Source organism: Oryzias melastigma, linkage group LG18 (assembly GCF_002922805.2).
Source record: "Oryzias melastigma strain HK-1 linkage group LG18, ASM292280v2, whole genome shotgun sequence".
NCBI lineage: Eukaryota > Metazoa > Chordata > Actinopteri > Beloniformes > Adrianichthyidae > Oryzias > Oryzias melastigma.
Window position 1 is genome coordinate 12,599,945 of NC_050529.1, and position 16,736 is coordinate 12,616,680.

The window sequence follows — 16,736 nt, forward strand, 5'->3', positions numbered from 1 at the left end:
TTTTTTTTTTATTTTTGCTTCAGCTTTGGACAGAGGAACTCTTCAGTTTGGCCACAAACATCCTTTCCCAGAATGCAACGAGAAACAGCTACCTCCTCAAAGCGTAAATCTCCTCAGCGACCATCAGATGCGTATTTCCAAACTTTTTGGCAACTTCCTGTCTGTTGGTTTCAGGTACTCCAAGCTGAAGCTGCAGTTGAATCAGGAGGGAAAGATTCCCATAAAGAAGTGAGCAGAAAATGTCCCAACATTTTCAAGGTTTCGGCTCGGCCCAGTCAAACCTAACTCTCTGTCTTCCAGCCTTCTGAAGATGTTCTCGGATAAACGGCGGGTGGAGACGGCGCTGGAGCAGTGCGGCCTGGTCAAAAACAAGGTGATCGTCGATGTTGTCACAGACTTGCCCTTAAGACGCGCTCATGGGTCTCGTGCACAACAATGGGACGAAGCGATGCGTCTCTGACAGACAGCTGCATTCTTCGAATACCTACAGCGCAGACGAGTCAGCAACAAGACCGCATTCCTACTCCCAAGCATTTCAGACATTTAAATGTAAAAAACAGGGAAAATTTCACTCAGAAGCAGTAAAAAACTTTAAATCTGAAATCTAAAACATCTACATTTAAATATTTGCAGCATGTACATAATGCTCAAACAGGCAGATTTTTCAAAATAAAATCAGATTAAATAAAGCTCAGGAGTGACTATGAATCAACTGGTGACATTAGATCCATAAATGACGCCATTCCCCTGTTCCACAAATACCTAAAACAAATTAAAAAATACAATAAAGTAAGTATAATAGCTATTTTTGAAATTTAACAACCTGTTTCTGTCTTCAGTTCTAATAAAAGCTGTCAGTTTCCCTTCTTTGCATCAAATTCTGCTCCAACACACCTTCCTTTTCTTATTCTGAGTCCAGGATTCTTTCTCTTTACTACTAATTATGGCGCCGCTTTTCCATAAAACGTCACGTTTAGAAAAAAAAAAAATGCTGGTTTCTTTGTCGGTCTGATCTGTTTCACCTCAGTCTCTGCCTGATGAAACTCACTTCTGCTCTTTGATTTTCACTTCTCGCTCCCAGATTACTTAAAATCCCCTTAAAATATGTTGCATGCACACATCCCTAACAAAAAACCTGCTTTAACTTGTTCAGAATCACATTTTTCCTTCCTATAGAGATACAAATCACGGGAAACAATTTATAAAAAAAATCTCAACACTTAGTGAAAACGGTTCTTTTAAAACCTATTTAGCCCTAAAAATAATGTGATATTATGAGAGTTCGAGGAACAACAAGAGAAACAGTGACATATTGTGGCCAATTGGAGGAATTGCAGCCTCTCAGCTCATATAAAAGAAAGTCCAGAGTCCTGAAAAAAACTTAATATTTATTTGAATTTGCTTACAATTGTATTTGTATATATAAAGTGTAAATTGTAATTCTTTATGCATGAAATATGTTCAAGTTGTATAAAAAACAAACACATAAAACATCACAAAGGTCAAATAAAAAAATAATAAAAGCCCATAAAAATACATGTCAAAATAATTGGTAGTAACAATAATAAAAACAAAAAAAATCAAAAGATTAGTTAAAAAGAGTGAATTTCAGCCCCAATTTCGTAAACTTTTGGTCAGCAGTGTTGCCAGATTGTAGTTTTTTTTTAAGTGTTTTCAGTTGGAAAATGTTACCAGGTGGGTTGATATAAATTGTGCTGCTTTTTTGACAGTCAACAAATGTAGTAAATGAAAAAATCTGGAGAAAATGTAAAACAAATTGAAACAAAAAAATCAAGTATTTCGATAAAAATTTCCAAAGTATTTAACTTATGTATTTATTTATGTTGTAATTTGACTATTTGCTGTTTGTCTGTCAAACTTTTACCACTACAACATCACTTGGATCCCCCTTCATAGGGTTTTTGTGCATATGACTTGTTAAAATGTCTTTTGATTTTGAGTTGAGATATCTTTAAGATGGAAATTACATTCAAAATCTGGCAACCCAGCTCTCCCTTGCCTCTGTGGTTACCCAGCATTTCGTTTTTGCAAGAAAAACATGGTTCTTGTGCTGAAAAAGTTCGATTTCTGCTCTGAGTTGACTGTGGTCACAGGATTGTGGTCTTTTCTGCGCTTTGGCGCCCTCTGCAGGTGAAATATAAGAAGTGCTGTTCTTCGTGCCGAGAAAAGTGATTAAATCTGTTTTTTATTCATATTTAAGTTAAATAAAGGATTGTATTTATATGTTTTAAGCTGATTTTTCCATATTTTTGTAGTCGGAGGGAATAAAGCCTGACGATTTCACGTGGGAAGCCTTCCAAAGGTTTCTCGACCACCTGTGTCTGCGACCAGAAATCCAAACCATCTTTGAAGAAAGGTGTGACTAAATTACTTATAAACTCCCTCTGCTTAATTTCCACTGTTTTAATTTGAAATTACGTCGTTCCAGCTCCAAGAAGAAGCCGTCCATCTCTTTGGACCAGTTCATGGACTTCCTGAATCGTAGGCAGCGGGACCCCAGGCTGAACGAGGTCCTGTACCCGCCACTGAAACGGGACCAGGTCCGACAGATCATGGAGAAATACGAGACCAACATCAGCCAGCTGGAAAGAGGTCAGCGTCTGTTTACGTCGGAGTTCATGCTTTTATGCAAACCCTGACCTTTTAGGTCAGAGACTTTGGGACAAGTTTCCCTAAATGTATCAAATATGTCCTCCATCATCAGAAAAATACCACAAGAAAATGCTAAAAACAGCAAAAACTCATTTTTTTATGCACAAAATGAATTTAAAAAACATCTGTGAATATATGAAGAAGTATTCTTTTCCTCTCTCCTGCAGACCTGATCAGTCTGAAGGCTTTCGGCCGCTACCTGGGAGGCGAGGAAAACGGCATTGTTCCTCCAGAGAGGCTGGACGTCATCGACGACATGAACCAGCCGCTGTCTCACTACTTCATCAACTCCTCACACAACACGTACCTCACAGGTGAAATCCCGCTGATGAGACGTCGGTGTGTGTTGTCGTGGGGCGAGGCCTGAAGCGTCTGTGTGTTTGCTTGCAGTGGGTCAGCTGACGGGTCTGTCGTCGGTGGAGATGTACAGGCAGGTGCTGCTGACCGGCTGCCGCTGCATCGAGCTGGACTGCTGGCAGAGGCAGGATGAGGAGCCGCACATCACGCACGGGTTCACCATGACCACCGAGATTCCCTTCAAGGTGCTCAGATCAAAACTTTATTCTAGAGCTGTCATGTTTTAACAAAACTGCTTTTCGGTCTCCTAAAAAGGGTTTCTCATTTTGGAATGCAATTCCTCTTCCTGCCACTAAACTGGAATGGTGCTGTTTCTTTTTTTTAACAAAGGAACGGTCAAAACTGCAAATCTTTAATTAATTAAAAAAAAATGTATTCAATTCAAGAAAACATAAAATATAAATTATTATAAATGTGATAATTAATAATATATTATTTAATTTTTGGAAAAATAAGTATCTAATTTATTTAAATAAAAAAACAATTTTGATTATATACATGTAATTAAAGAATGTAATTTAATTAAAAAATAAAATAAAACATTGAATTGTTTTATTACTATAATTTAATATTTTTTAATTATTTATTAAAATAAATTAGATAATTTATTTAAATTAAAAATAATTTTAAAATTGGCTATGTAAACCTGTTTTTTTTCTTTTCTGTATGTTACATTTTTTTCTTTAATATCACTTTTTAATTTCAATAGAAGGCGGAACATATTCTAAAATACATAAATATTATTTCTGAGATTACTAATATTTTTATTGGGTAATTATAAACATGAAGGATCAGGAAGCAAGTAAAAAGAAAATGACAATATGTACCAAATCCTGTCAATTTAGAAAATCTAACCAGGATACGAATGACACCAAAAGTTGTATCTGAACAAAAATGCAGCAAAGTTGTTGGATCAAATTCCTCTTAATGCTGTATTAGTGTAAACCTTAAGAAGAGAGGAGGGAAAAATCTTTTTTTTGCCGGTGGATTTGTTTAAAAATCAGATTTAAAAGCAAATTTCTGGAAAAAAAATGTATAGGTTTTTTTTTTAATCTTTAACAAAGTCTTCAAAATGTTCAAAATGTTCTCAAAGTCTTTGTTGTTCCAACACAATTCTGAAGCAGCCTCATTTCAATTTATCCTGGTTGAACTTTCTCTTTTTCTCCTCAAATCAGGATGTGATTGAAGCGATTGCAGAAAGCGCTTTCAAGACGTCGCCTTATCCCGTCATCCTCTCCTTTGAAAATCACGTCGATTCGTAAGTGGTCACACTGACCTCGTTCAGAACATCACCAGGAAACCGGTTCCTCAGAAGTTCAAAAATAAGAAAAAAACAAGCCTAACGAGACCTTATTCTGTCTTTTCAGACCCAAACATCAGAACAAGATGGCCGAGTACTGCCGGAACATCTTTGGAGACGCCCTGCTCATCGATCCTTTAGAGAAATACCCGGTACGGTTTTATTGTGTTTAAAAGCCATAAATTCTGATCTAAGACTGCTACAGCTTCTACTAAAAGATAAAAACTGAAAACATGACTGAATGAGGAATTTTCAAAGTTAAATATTTTTCTCTCATGTTTATTTTATTTTAGCTGGTTCCAGGTCAGCTGCTCCCCTCGCCACAGGACATGATGGGGAAGATCCTCATCAAAAACAAGAAGAAGCATCACCATCACCGACCTTCGGAGAACAGCGTCCGGCGTAAAGAGCTGGAGGAGCCGTCGTCTGTCCCCAACGGTGAGCGTGACGCTTCAAAGTTCTCCTGATGCGTTGGATCGGCTCGGCGGTCAGTTTGTGATGGTTAAAGCCTTGGTGTGTTCGTAGACTGCCCGCTGTCAGACGGCGATGGGAACCAGATGCTCTCCAACGGGGAGGAGAAGCTGGCGGAAAGCCTGATGAAAGAAGCGGAGCCTCGCAAGTCGATCGGTGAGTTTCAGAGACGGTGGAGCGGCTAAACATGGTGGGAAACGGCTTGTTCAGTGACTTCCTGTTCCACCAGCAGCTGACGGAGAGAGCGAGGAGGAAGAAGAGGACGAGCCGGCGACCGAGACGAAGAAGAACTCGGATGAGGTAAAACCGTTGAAACCCTTCTGTGGATTTCTGCCTGTCGGCTGATTGATGGATTCAGCCTCGTTCCTCCATCAGGGAACCGCCGGCAGTGAGGTCAACGCCACGGAGGAGATGTCCAATCTCGTCAACTATGTTGAACCTGTTAAATTTAAAAGCTTTGAGGTGGCAGCTAGTAAGTAAAGACCTTTACTTTGAAAGGCACTTGATTATTATCACTCTAAAGATTCTTTGAAGCAAAGCTTTAATCACTTTGTGTCCACTTCTTCTTCTTCTTCTTCACCAGAGAGAAGGAAGTTCTTTGAGATGTCATCCTTTGTGGAAACCAAAGGCATGGAAGCCCTGAAGAACTCACCTGTAGAGTTTGTGGAGTATCCTTACTTACCTGTGTGAGCTTTAAAATATAAATACATGTTTTATGCTTATTTAGTATTATTTCAATGATATATATTGTTACTAAATGAAATAAAATGGAAATAAATAAATAAAAATAAAAAGGGGTTATTTTAAAAAATCTACATAATTCTAGTTTTAAGGACAAAAAACATCTAAGCTTTAAAATAAACTGCAACTTTTTGTCAGCTACATTGGTTTTATAACCTTTTGACTTCAGGGTTGAAGCACCACAGAAATCACAGTAAATGTACCCAGGTGCAGTACAACAGGAGGCCTCCAGGGGGCTCATTGTATAAGAAAGTCAATCTTTCATTTACTATATTGTTATATTGTCCTTTGTACATAGTAATAGCCTGGTTTTAAAAAACTTGAGACTAACTATAATTTCTGACCTTACTCTAATCCTCAACTGTTTACAAAGTTCTTCAAAATACAATTTTTTTTTTCCATTTGGAACATTGAAATCCAAAACAAAAGGCAGTATAGCATCTTACAAATAAAAAAATAGAACAAAGTTTAAGCAGCAGATGAAAATATAAATATGTACATATAAAAATAATAATAATAATATATAAACATATAATACAAAAAGTATCAATAAAATAAAATTATTAAGAAGGAAACAAAGGAATTTTGTAGGGATTTATAAAAAAGCATGAGATCATTTTTGAAATACAAAAAAATAGGGCTTGTCTTTCTGAAAACAAAAATAAAAAAAATAACCTAAAATAGCAAAATAAAAAAAATAAAATAAAAAAATCGCAATTCCAGAGTTACGGCAGTTTAAAGGGTTTTTGTTATTTTTCTGTCATCTGCGACACCGCCGGTATTAAAGGGTATCCGACATTTTCAGAAACACTAACACATCCTCCTAAGATGGCAATGCTGATCTGCAAGCACAGATGTCACTTTTCTACTGTAACTTTTCTTCAACAGAATGAGTTTCTCTGCAGATACAGATACCATTTTACTTCCTCTCAGAACTACAAATGCTCAAGTTTGAGGCCTCTGCTCCTGAAATTGCTAATCCTTGACAGTCGTTATCAAGGTACAACAAGAACCAGCTCAGCCGAATCTACCCTAAAGGAACGAGGGTGGACAGCTCCAACTACATGCCACAGCTCTTTTGGAACGTCGGTTGCCAGATGGTGGCGCTAAACTTCCAGACACTTGGTGATTCGTGATTCTCTGACTACAAGGAGTTTGATGGATCACAAGATTGTGTTTGTTCTCACTCTTCTTATTCGCCTTTTTTCCCTCAGACCTTCCGATGCAGCTGAACATGGGAGTGTTTGAATACAACGGGCGCAGCGGCTACCTTCTGAAACCAGAGTTCATGAGGAGGATAGACAAACACTTTGACCCCTTCACAGAAAGCATTGTGGACGGAATAGTTGCCAACACAGTCAAAATTAAGGTAAAGACTTGAATCTCTTCAAACTCTGTTGATCAAACATGATCAGTGTTTGATTGTATTTATTTAATTTATTTGTTGGGACCTTTGTGGCACTTTGGAACAACGTACAACCTTTGAAAAATAATAAATAGCATAAAATCACACATAAGTGTGATAGTCAATGAGGAGAACCTCCATTATTTTCACTGTTCAGAAACTGGTGAGGTAGAGCAGGGTGTCATCTGCATAGAGGTGGAAGTTTATAGTATATTTATGGAAAATATTGCTGAGAGGGAAGTCAAATAAATAAATAAAAAGAAGTAGCTCTAGGATTGAGCCCTGTGGAACACCGGAAGTAAAAAGGATGGGATTCGGAAGGTTTAAGCTAAAGAATTTTGTAGAGGGTAAAAAGAACAGGAGGAGTCATAATAGCATGAAATGTTTAATATGTTCATCAACAGGTGGTGTCAGGGCAGTTCCTGACTGAAAAAAAAGTGGGCGTGTACGTTGAGGTGGACATGTTTGGACTTCCAGCTGACACAAAGAGGAAATTCAAAACCAAAACCTCCAACGGAAATTCCCTGGACCCTGTGTGGGATGACGAGCCGTTTGTTTTCCACAAGGTAACGAAGAGATAAAACAATCGGCTTTTCTTTGACCTCTCATCCTCTGCGTATCACTCATGTTACCACACATGTCCAGGTGGTCCTTCCTACTCTGGCTTCACTCAGGCTCGCTGTGTGTGAGGAAAACGGAAAGTTTATTGGGCACCGAATTCTCCCAATTTCTGCCATTAGACCTGGTAAATATGAAATCACTAATACTGAAATAACTGAAATGTAGTACAGAAGTCTGTACATAAAATCATCTATCAGAGCTTGTTTTTTTAGAGGTTGTGTTACTGTTTTAAGGCTATCACTACATCAACCTGAAGAATGAGCTGAACCAGCCACTTCTGCTGCCCTCCCTCCTCATTTACACTGAAGTTCAGGATTACGTCCCTAATGAGCATCAGGGTGAGGCGACCACACTTCCTGTTCACCACAGCATTTTAGACTGGACACCTTATTCATTTATCGCTTTAAAAGTTTGCTTTCATTTTATCATATTTTTATACGTTTTTAAATTGCTTGAATCAGTCAGCTTTAGTTGTCTAATCAAAATCCACCCATGAATATTTGTTATTAAATGTGTTAAAAGATGCAAATCTACATCAATTCAGTGAACAAAAAGACTTGACTTTTCTAAATTACTTAGCTTTAGCTTTAATTTTTAGCACTAGCATGTTACCTTATGTTTTAGAACCCTAAAGCATCTTATGTGTTCTTCTTTAGTCTTGTCTTTGAGACTAAAAGTTTTTCCTTTAATATGTTTGCAGAGTACGCGGATGCTTTGACCGACCCAATCAAATACATCAATCAACTGGCTAAGAGAGAGAGACAGCTAGCTGGTCTCATGGACGGTGAGGTATGGCACAAACATTCTTCTGTGACTTACATTAAATTACCATAGACACATTTCCTGAATTTTTATCTTCAGCATTTCTTCTTTAAAAAAAAAAAGCATTTTTTGAATTTCTTAAGGTGCAAGATTCCACCCAACCCAAAGACGATGTCCGCAGAGCCTCTGAAATCACGGCTGGAGATCAGCTGCCCGCATCCATCCAGCAGCTTCCTTCATCCCCTGCAGATGATTGCCCAGACGTCATCATCAAACCAGTTCCACCAGGTCAGAAAACTCACCATGAAGACACTAAAAAGTTTCACCTGCCTTTGCTCAGATGGATTGTGAAACAATTGAATATTTTTATATACTATGTTATAGTATAAGGTGTTAAGTGTCCATGAGCAGTTTTCTATAAATTTTAGTTTTGCTAATTAAAAATGAAAAAGAAGATTTCTGTGAGAGACTCCATGTAATGCCTTAGTCACAACTGTCCTTATGGCTGGATGTTCAAGGAACGCAGGTAGTCCGGATAAACTTTTAAGATTATAATCAACAAAGTGAGCCATGTTTTTACCGGAATATTGTAAAAACATGAATCCTTGGATCAAGCTGAACAAAACAATATAACAGACAGTATGAATATATTAAGAATGTGGGCATGGTTAGCAAGAAAAACTCAGTTGCTAAGGAAATTTTAAAAATACTTTTATCTATTCTCCTAAAAAATGGCATGGATCTGCTCGTCACCACCAGGCGATCAAAAAATAAAATGGTTGCTATGGAGATAAAAGCTCCTATTTTTCTTAGGGGATGCTACAGTCGACAGGTCATAGCTAACACTTAAACAACCCATAAGGATAAGTAAGGGTGAAGCAGGTGAGACGTAGGCATCAGTCCTCTCAAATCCTCTGAAATAATTAAATTAAGTCAGCTGCTCGGTGCTGTACATGTCAAAAACTCAAAAAACATGATTTTCATTGGAGGATGACTGTACCCATCTACAACCCGACCCGCAGCACCCCCCTTCACGAGTGTGTGTGACTAAGGCATTAATCAGAGTCCCTCATTCTGTTTGACTTGTTCAACCACAGTCCATTTTGCGTGCCATGTGTGTGTCCATGTGTGTGTTCACGTTGTTCCTCTTGTGTGTATTCACTGGTGTGTAGTACAAACTCCAGTACAAAAGGAGGACCTGATAGCCACAGTCCTGGCAGGTAAGGTCATTACAACACCTTCATTTCCATCCTCAAATGAAAACAGTTTGTCCACCTAAATTGCAAAGTTACTTTATTTTCTTTTTTAAAAAAATGTGTATTTCCTGTGTGTTTCAGACATGGAGGTTCTCTCCATTGAGGAGCTGAAGCAGCAGAAGAATTATGTGAAGCTCCTGAAGAAGCAAGAGAAAGACCTCAAAGAGCTGCGCAAGAAACACCTGAAGAAGGTCGAAGGGTTTATTTAAAAAACTCCTTTGAAATCATTTTGATTGTTTTACTTATGAAGTGTTTGATTGTTGTTGTGTAGGTTTGCAGTCTGTATAAGAAGCAGAAGAGTCTGAGCAGCCAGCTGGAGTCTGACACGCAGAAGAAGCGCACTCAGATGGAGAAAAACCTCAAACGCAGCATCAAGAAAAAGTACGAACTCAAAGTGATTAAAAATCAGGAAGGGTAGATGATAAGTGGAGGAAAAAGATTCAACTCTTTGTGTTGATCTCAGTGAGCCGCAGGAGGTGGTGAAGAACGAGCTGACCAAGCTGGAGCAGGAGGCGGAGGAGCTGACGGTCAAGCTGTGGGAGGGGCAAATGGAGAAACTGGTCAAGCTCCGACAGGAGCTTCACCTGCTGGAAAGACAGATGCAGGAAAAACAGCTGGTGGAGGTGAGCCGCGCCCATGTGACTGTGACCGTCAACTGAGACTTCTGGGATGTGACTCTACTTGGATGTGTTTAGGCGTTTGACAAGCTAAAGGAGACGTGTCAAGAGTCCTTAGGAGCTCAGACGAGGAAGCTCAAGGATTCGTGTGAAAAGTGAGTGAAAACTGTGTTTGAAATTTCCTTTTGGAGTTGTATGTTCCAGTGTTTGTTCTATGATTTACTGTAATATTTCAACCGTTAACGCGATAATTCCAGCAGATTTTGAAGGAGAAAAGCGGCGTACGCCGCTTTTCTCCTTCAAAATCTGCTGGAATTATTGTGTTAATGGTTAAAAAGTAAAAGAATCTGGATGTAAAACTGCTGTTTCTCTGTCTGTGAGCAGAGAGAAAAAAGAGCTTCAGAAGATTCTAGAAAGGAAACGACTAAACAGCATCAGTGAAGCCAAGAACAAAGGGTAAGGGAGGGTTTAAAAACATTATTCTCTCTAGTAAACTTATTTTCCCGCTCTTTACGTCCACGTCTTACTTCACAGGGAACAGGACAAGATCAACACCAAACACATCACAGAATCCGTCTCGTTATTCCGTAAGGTGAGCGACACACCCGAGTTCAAGTTTGTTGTCTTTTTTGCACATTAAAAAAAAAAAAAAATCCTCTGATGCCTTTTTTTATTTTTATTTTTTTGTGTTCACCAGCTGGAGACTGAGCAGGAAAAGAGACAGGATAAGCTGGCACAGAAGTACACAGAGATGCTGCAGCACATACAGGAGGAGCTGCCCACGGTGAGCACAGCTGACAATGTTGAGAAGGAAAAAAGCAGAATAATTTTTAAGAATTAAAACTTTTATTTTTTTAGTTTTTATTTTAAAGTTAGTGTTAGTTTTCCAACTCTTTGACAATAATTACATTAAATGCAAATGAAATGGTATTAAATTCTACCAAAGCTGCTGCTTTCATGTTGCTAATATGAATATTTTTGACAATTCTTAAGAATTTTTCGTTTTATTCTTTAAAAAAATGATTGATGGGAAATTTTTGGATAATTTTGAAAATTGAGAAAAAACTCTTTGCTTATGAATTCATCATAGTAATGTTAAATACTAATAAAGTTTGTACTTGTCCTTCAAACATTAAAGCGAACATCTAAAGAAGTTTAGTTTTTTTTTAGTATTTGCATTATTTTTTATGTTCTCGTATTTTTGTCTGAAATATACAAAAAGTTTAGACATAAAATTGTATCATTTTGGCACAAGCAGATTATTACAGTAGCTCAGCATGGTGGTGGCGATGTGATGATTTGGGCTCATCCTGCACCATAATGTTCCCCGATTTCCCAGAAGTCTCTGTAAAAACCAGAGTTCTTACAAATATAGACCACAATGCATTGTGTTTGAACGTTTTTTAACTGAAAAAAAAAAAATGTAAATCATCCAAGTTTTCATCATCCTCTTTTCTCCAGCTTCAAACTCAGCTGGCTCAAAAACTCAAGGAGGAGTTCCAGCGCCTCCCAGAAGAAATCTGCCAGCACCTGAACCTGGAGCTCCAAAACAAAGGTCTCCGGAGGTTCTCTAAAGACATCAGCCCCGGATCCAACTGCGGCACGCCCTCCTTACCGTCCACGCCGGACCAGAGCCTGCTGAACCGCAGCATGGACAGAAGCACCTCCTCGCTGGCCGACTCCTGCTCCCCGTCCACCACTCCTGTCCACTCCGAGGCAGAGATTTCCTTCACTTAGACTTTTTTGTTGTACAAAGAAAACTAGAAACTGGGGTCTATAGTGATCATATTGTGGGATATTAATGATATAGATTATTTACTAATTTTATTCCTTTTTTTATCAGAAAACTGATTTGTCCCTGTCTATGGAGCTGTATTTTTCTTTTTTTTAATTATTTGTCGTCAGATGAAACATTTTTTGTTAACATATCTCTAATCATTTTTATTTTCTTTTCTACATTTTTCTAAGCTCATCTTTTTTGTCTTATCATCTCTCATTGGGTCATTTCGATTAGTCTGGTCGTCTTTAAGGAATTGAAGCTGCTTTGTACATTTTCTCTGACGGTTTTAATGCTGATAAAAACAACAGTGGGATTTTAATTTTTTTTCTATTTTAGCACAAAAAAGTATTCTTTAAAATAGTCCCTCAGGTAGAACTCTAAAACTGATTTCCAAAGATTTAATTTAAAATCAATTGAAAACTATTCAGATCATTTTTTTAAGTTTTAGGTTGTAATGGCAGTAGGTGACCAGTAGGTGGTGCCACAGCCTTGTTTTTTCATCTACTATAAAAGAAAATTTCAGCAATTATAATCTGCACAGTCAGATTAATCATTTTTTAAGTAAAAAAACAAATGTTTGGTAATTTTTTTTTGTTTTTAAGAAATATTCTGAACGATCTGGACTACTGTGGAGGACGGTTTTGTGACTGGAAGCCGTGGATTCCTAAATCTGCGGCGTTGTTACTCTGTCGGGTTCTGGTGGTACTTTAGTCACTGCTGCTTTCACTCAAGCCTCAAGTTTCCATCTGTGTTTTCTTGGACATAGGAAAAATTTTTGTCAATCAAATTTTAAGATGCCCTGCCAAAAAAAGAGAAAAAAAGTGTTGCACTAAGTAAACGGTGTGTTATTACCACTACCAAAGCTCCATTCTTTTCCTATATTTATTTTTCCCTTTTTTTGGTTTTAAGCAGATTTTTAAAACATTTTTTGTGGGGTGAAATGATGGTACTATGTGTAGAAAATCTGTGTAAATGTTTTTTCGTTACGTACATTTTACTACTGACTACTACGGCTGACGGGATGAGGGAGAAATCAAAAAGGTAGACACAAATTTTACTGTCTTTACAAAGAAAATATTCATCCCTTTTCAAAATAGTACATTTTTAAATTTTATTTTGAAAGGATTTTTTGTTTTTGTGCCTGAAACTCTACTGTAGTTGCCCTTTTTTAAGCCAAAGTTTGCTCCCTTCACCTTCAAGTGCGGTCATGAATGAATTTAGATTGAGGACTCTCCATCCTTTTAAAGGTTTACCAAAAGATCCTAACACATTCCTTGCAGGCCAGGAAAAGTGGCAGGTATTTTACATGAATGTACACTAAATAAGGCCTTTATTTGTTTGTTTTTGTGTCATTCTTTGTTGTGGCAACCATCTTTTTAATGCCTTTAATTTTGTTAAACTGTACTTTTGCCACTCTGTTTTGACTGTTTGTGAAACTTTTTTTTTTGTTTCTGTGATGTAGACTTCAATACAACCACTTCCTTGTGCCATCTACTTTGGTGTAAAGCATGAGCTCTTGTCGTTTTTTATTATTATTTTTTTTATTTTAATAAGTCTTGAGAAGGTTGAGAATAGTGAAAAATTGGTCCACTTTGAGAATAAGATTCCAGAAGTTTAATCTTGCACTTTAAATTTAAAGTTATGTGGTTTTATTTTAATTAATAATATTTAACACAGAGAAGAAAATGAGGGAAAAAAGGGCGACTAAATGAAATCAAATGGTACATTTTGTTAAATCTTTAAAATCTTAGCACTTTACATGTTAAAAAGCTGAAGATGAAACTAAAAGTACAACTAAAGGTTTTAGATAAGTACAAAACTCTAAAAAGTACTAACTTTACCCTTAGCAAAAAGTATTCTATCAAGTGTCCCATGAGTGTACTAAATCTTCTTGAAGTTAACTTATATATCATATACTTTATGTACGTGGTCTATTAGTATACTTGCTGTAATTATACTTAAATAGTATACTTAATACAGTAAATGGAAAGTACTAACAACTGAATTCTTGGAACAAGTGATATAAAGTTGTATTTTTGGTGTGTATTTCATCATACAACAATTATTTCAAACACAAGGTAATTTGTCAACACATGAATTTATCACTGGATTACCATTAAAAATAATAAAATAAAATAATCATTGGCACCACTTATATTTGCATTAAATCTATAATTGTAATCTATTAGATTTTTATCATTTCCCTTTCAAGAATATTTTTTTTATTCTTGTTCCCGTATTGTTTTAAATACATTTATCTCAAAAGTGCGACTTACACTATAGTGCAAATTATATGTTTTTTTCTTTGTTTTTACTGCTGCGACTTATACTCTGGAGCAACTTTCAGTCTGAAAAATACGGCAAACAGTTTGACAATTATAAGAAACTTTACTCTATTAAACATTGTGTTAATTAAAGATAATATATTGTTTAATGTTGACACACTTTGTAGTACACATGCAAATTAACTCCCCTTTTATTTATGTTTGTTTAATGTCATCATCTGATTTAAAAAAAAAAAAATGGTGTTTGCTAAGCTACTAAACAGCTAGCTCGTGTAGCATGCTAAAACCTTTTTAAAGGCTTGAATCAGTGACAAAGACAAATGTGCTCTTGTGCATTTGACATTTACAAGTCAACTGCTTAATTAAATCTAAAATGTTTTGTGTTGACAGTTTGCAGCACAAATTAACTCCAATTTTATTTAAATGTTTAAGTGGCCTTTCTAATCAAGTTCAAAGCTAACAGCATGAAATGTTAGCTTTGTTTTTTGCTAAAGCGCAAACCAACTAGCTAATGTAGCAGATCAAAAACTTAGCTTACATTTGGACAAAAATAGCAAGCATTAGCCGATATGTGACACTAAAAATTAACATTTTTGTATACAAATATGTATGCAGTAAATAATTCATATTTCTCCCTGTTGAAGTTATGTAAAAATGAAACAATTTTAGTAAAAGTTAGCATACGCACCAACCTTATTAATTCAAATGTAATTGTTTTATTCCTTGAAAATGTTTCTGAAATGACTTGAATTTAACATTGAGGTGATTCTAATTATTGTGGTTTCTGAATTTTGTCCCACAGATGGAAGGCGCAGTCGGCGTGCTAACGCCACTAGCTAATTTCCATCCCAGTAGCCTCAAGTTTTTGGGGTTTATTTAATTATCCGCACACTTGAACTCCTAACTTTTGTCATGTATGTGATAAAAATTGTTAAACTGACACAAAAACAGCTCTGACAAAAAGAGAATATAACATTTTTCCTGTTTGCTGTCATGGTTTTCCACACAAACAGAGACTTTTCTCTTATTAGACATTTGGTGACGAGTCTCCCTGAGGCCCAGCCTGAGGCCTGCGGCTGTCATCTCCCTCTTTTCCTCCCTCGGCTTCACTGTCCCATTTCCAATCCTCCATTTTCATGCGATAATGAGACCGTCTTTTAATTCTGGACTAGTTAAAATTAATGAAAAGCAGCAGTTGAGTCTGTACACACCAGATACTGGGAGGCTGCATGCAATATACTGTAGACGAGAAGCATAACCAGATTAGTAGATGCTGTATGTGACTGTCAAATATAAAAGGAATACTATCCGTCAATCCAAAATGTAATGTTTTACTGTTCCTTCATGATATTTATGGCATATATGACCAAACATTGAAAAATAAACATTAAAACGTCTGATGTGAAGCTGCTGCTTTCTGGTTTCCTTTGTGATGCGTGATATTTCATTTCTTCACGTCTCTGAGGGCGCACTTACTTTCCATTTATTTATAATGTAAAGCATTTATTATTCAGCAGCTTTGGAGTGTGATGTTTTCTAACTTAAATGAGGCAGAGCTTTGTCTCCATACGCTCTTATTTTCACAGATTTGTGGCGAGAAGAGGCCGAACTGTCAAGAGAAGCTGGTTTCAAGCTGCCGCGCGTCCTGCTCGATCAAGGACCGAACCACTGAGCAGAAATCTCGCGTATAATTTAACGCAGTTGCATAAGAGGCCAGTGAGCATTACAGCAGCCTAACTGTGAAACAGAGCGAGTTGTTTCTGGCGTCCACAAACTTTGTCTGTTTTCATCTTCGCATGACAAATGTAAATGAGCTGTAGAGAGGCAGCAGGCAATAATGTAAACATGAAAGGAGCGGTAGATGCTGATGCTGATCTGTAACCTCTCAGTGGAGATGATTTGATCAGGAGAAAAGGACAGCAGGATTCTGCACTGGAGGTGTAGATTTTAAAGTCCCACTCCGATCACCTTTTGATCTATTTTAAAAGTGTTCCCAGTAGTCTTTAAACCATGTCGTTTTTGGCCAAAATAAAAAAAAAATCTGTCGTTTTATAGGACATAGTTTCTGCAGAGCGGTAGTAGTTCATTAGAAAATCACCTCTGAGTTGTGAGAGCAAGCCCTTCCCCCCTTCCCCTCTATACTGCGGAGAACTCCGCTAGCTTAGCCTCTGGCTTCAGTTTTTAAGACCAGATTCTAGCGTGCTAGCATGAATCTAGTCGTCTACAAGTGGATACAAAGAACGAGTTGGAGCAGGGAGCTGGCGGCGTTTTATGCTCTTTTTCAAACATCATCTTTTTTTGGCCGCTCCTGATTCAAATCATTTTTAATAAATACTCAGAAATCCAATTTTTAGATTTTTTTCAATATATGTCCTCCATCATGAGAAAAATGCCACAAGTACATGTTAAAAACACTATAAAAAGTGGGTCTTTAAAAGGCTGAAATAATTCGCAGTGAGGTGTTCTGA

General features: G+C 37.1%; 1 protein-coding gene and 1 long non-coding RNA gene across 3 annotated transcripts in view; one reads left to right on the forward strand and one right to left on the reverse strand.

The window, feature by feature from the left end:
- plcb3 (phospholipase C, beta 3 (phosphatidylinositol-specific)) overlaps positions 1 to 14,136 on the forward strand; it is a 51,379-nt gene extending 37,243 nt beyond the window's left edge. The window contains exons 5-34 of one of the 2 annotated variants that reach the window (XM_024288064.2): positions 24 to 103; positions 175 to 228; positions 301 to 373; positions 2,277 to 2,377; positions 2,450 to 2,613; positions 2,841 to 2,987; positions 3,064 to 3,215; positions 4,206 to 4,288; positions 4,398 to 4,482; positions 4,624 to 4,768; positions 4,856 to 4,957; positions 5,031 to 5,101; positions 5,177 to 5,273; positions 5,385 to 5,469; positions 6,543 to 6,667; positions 6,757 to 6,911; positions 7,352 to 7,513; positions 7,593 to 7,692; positions 7,802 to 7,906; positions 8,269 to 8,357; positions 8,474 to 8,618; positions 9,503 to 9,550; positions 9,668 to 9,777; positions 9,858 to 9,967; positions 10,050 to 10,209; positions 10,282 to 10,358; positions 10,588 to 10,659; positions 10,738 to 10,795; positions 10,901 to 10,987; positions 11,665 to 14,136. In XM_024288064.2, the coding sequence (XP_024143832.1) occupies positions 24 to 103; positions 175 to 228; positions 301 to 373; positions 2,277 to 2,377; positions 2,450 to 2,613; positions 2,841 to 2,987; positions 3,064 to 3,215; positions 4,206 to 4,288; positions 4,398 to 4,482; positions 4,624 to 4,768; positions 4,856 to 4,957; positions 5,031 to 5,101; positions 5,177 to 5,273; positions 5,385 to 5,469; positions 6,543 to 6,667; positions 6,757 to 6,911; positions 7,352 to 7,513; positions 7,593 to 7,692; positions 7,802 to 7,906; positions 8,269 to 8,357; positions 8,474 to 8,618; positions 9,503 to 9,550; positions 9,668 to 9,777; positions 9,858 to 9,967; positions 10,050 to 10,209; positions 10,282 to 10,358; positions 10,588 to 10,659; positions 10,738 to 10,795; positions 10,901 to 10,987; positions 11,665 to 11,940 (3,318 nt within the window). In that variant the 3' untranslated portion in view covers positions 11,941 to 14,136. The remainder of the gene's footprint in view (positions 1 to 23; positions 104 to 174; positions 229 to 300; positions 374 to 2,276; positions 2,378 to 2,449; positions 2,614 to 2,840; positions 2,988 to 3,063; positions 3,216 to 4,205; positions 4,289 to 4,397; positions 4,483 to 4,623; positions 4,769 to 4,855; positions 4,958 to 5,030; positions 5,102 to 5,176; positions 5,274 to 5,384; positions 5,470 to 6,542; positions 6,668 to 6,756; positions 6,912 to 7,351; positions 7,514 to 7,592; positions 7,693 to 7,801; positions 7,907 to 8,268; positions 8,358 to 8,473; positions 8,619 to 9,502; positions 9,551 to 9,667; positions 9,778 to 9,857; positions 9,968 to 10,049; positions 10,210 to 10,281; positions 10,359 to 10,587; positions 10,660 to 10,737; positions 10,796 to 10,900; positions 10,988 to 11,664) is intronic. The other variant, XM_024288065.2, reaches the window with a different exon arrangement.
- On the reverse strand, positions 12 to 1,335 carry LOC118600025. Its single transcript, XR_004949591.1, has 2 exons — positions 895 to 1,335; positions 12 to 851 (listed from the first exon to the last, which is right to left on the reverse strand). It is a non-coding gene; the product is annotated as an uncharacterized LOC118600025 (long non-coding RNA).
- Positions 14,137 to 16,736: the final 2,600 nt, after the last annotated feature.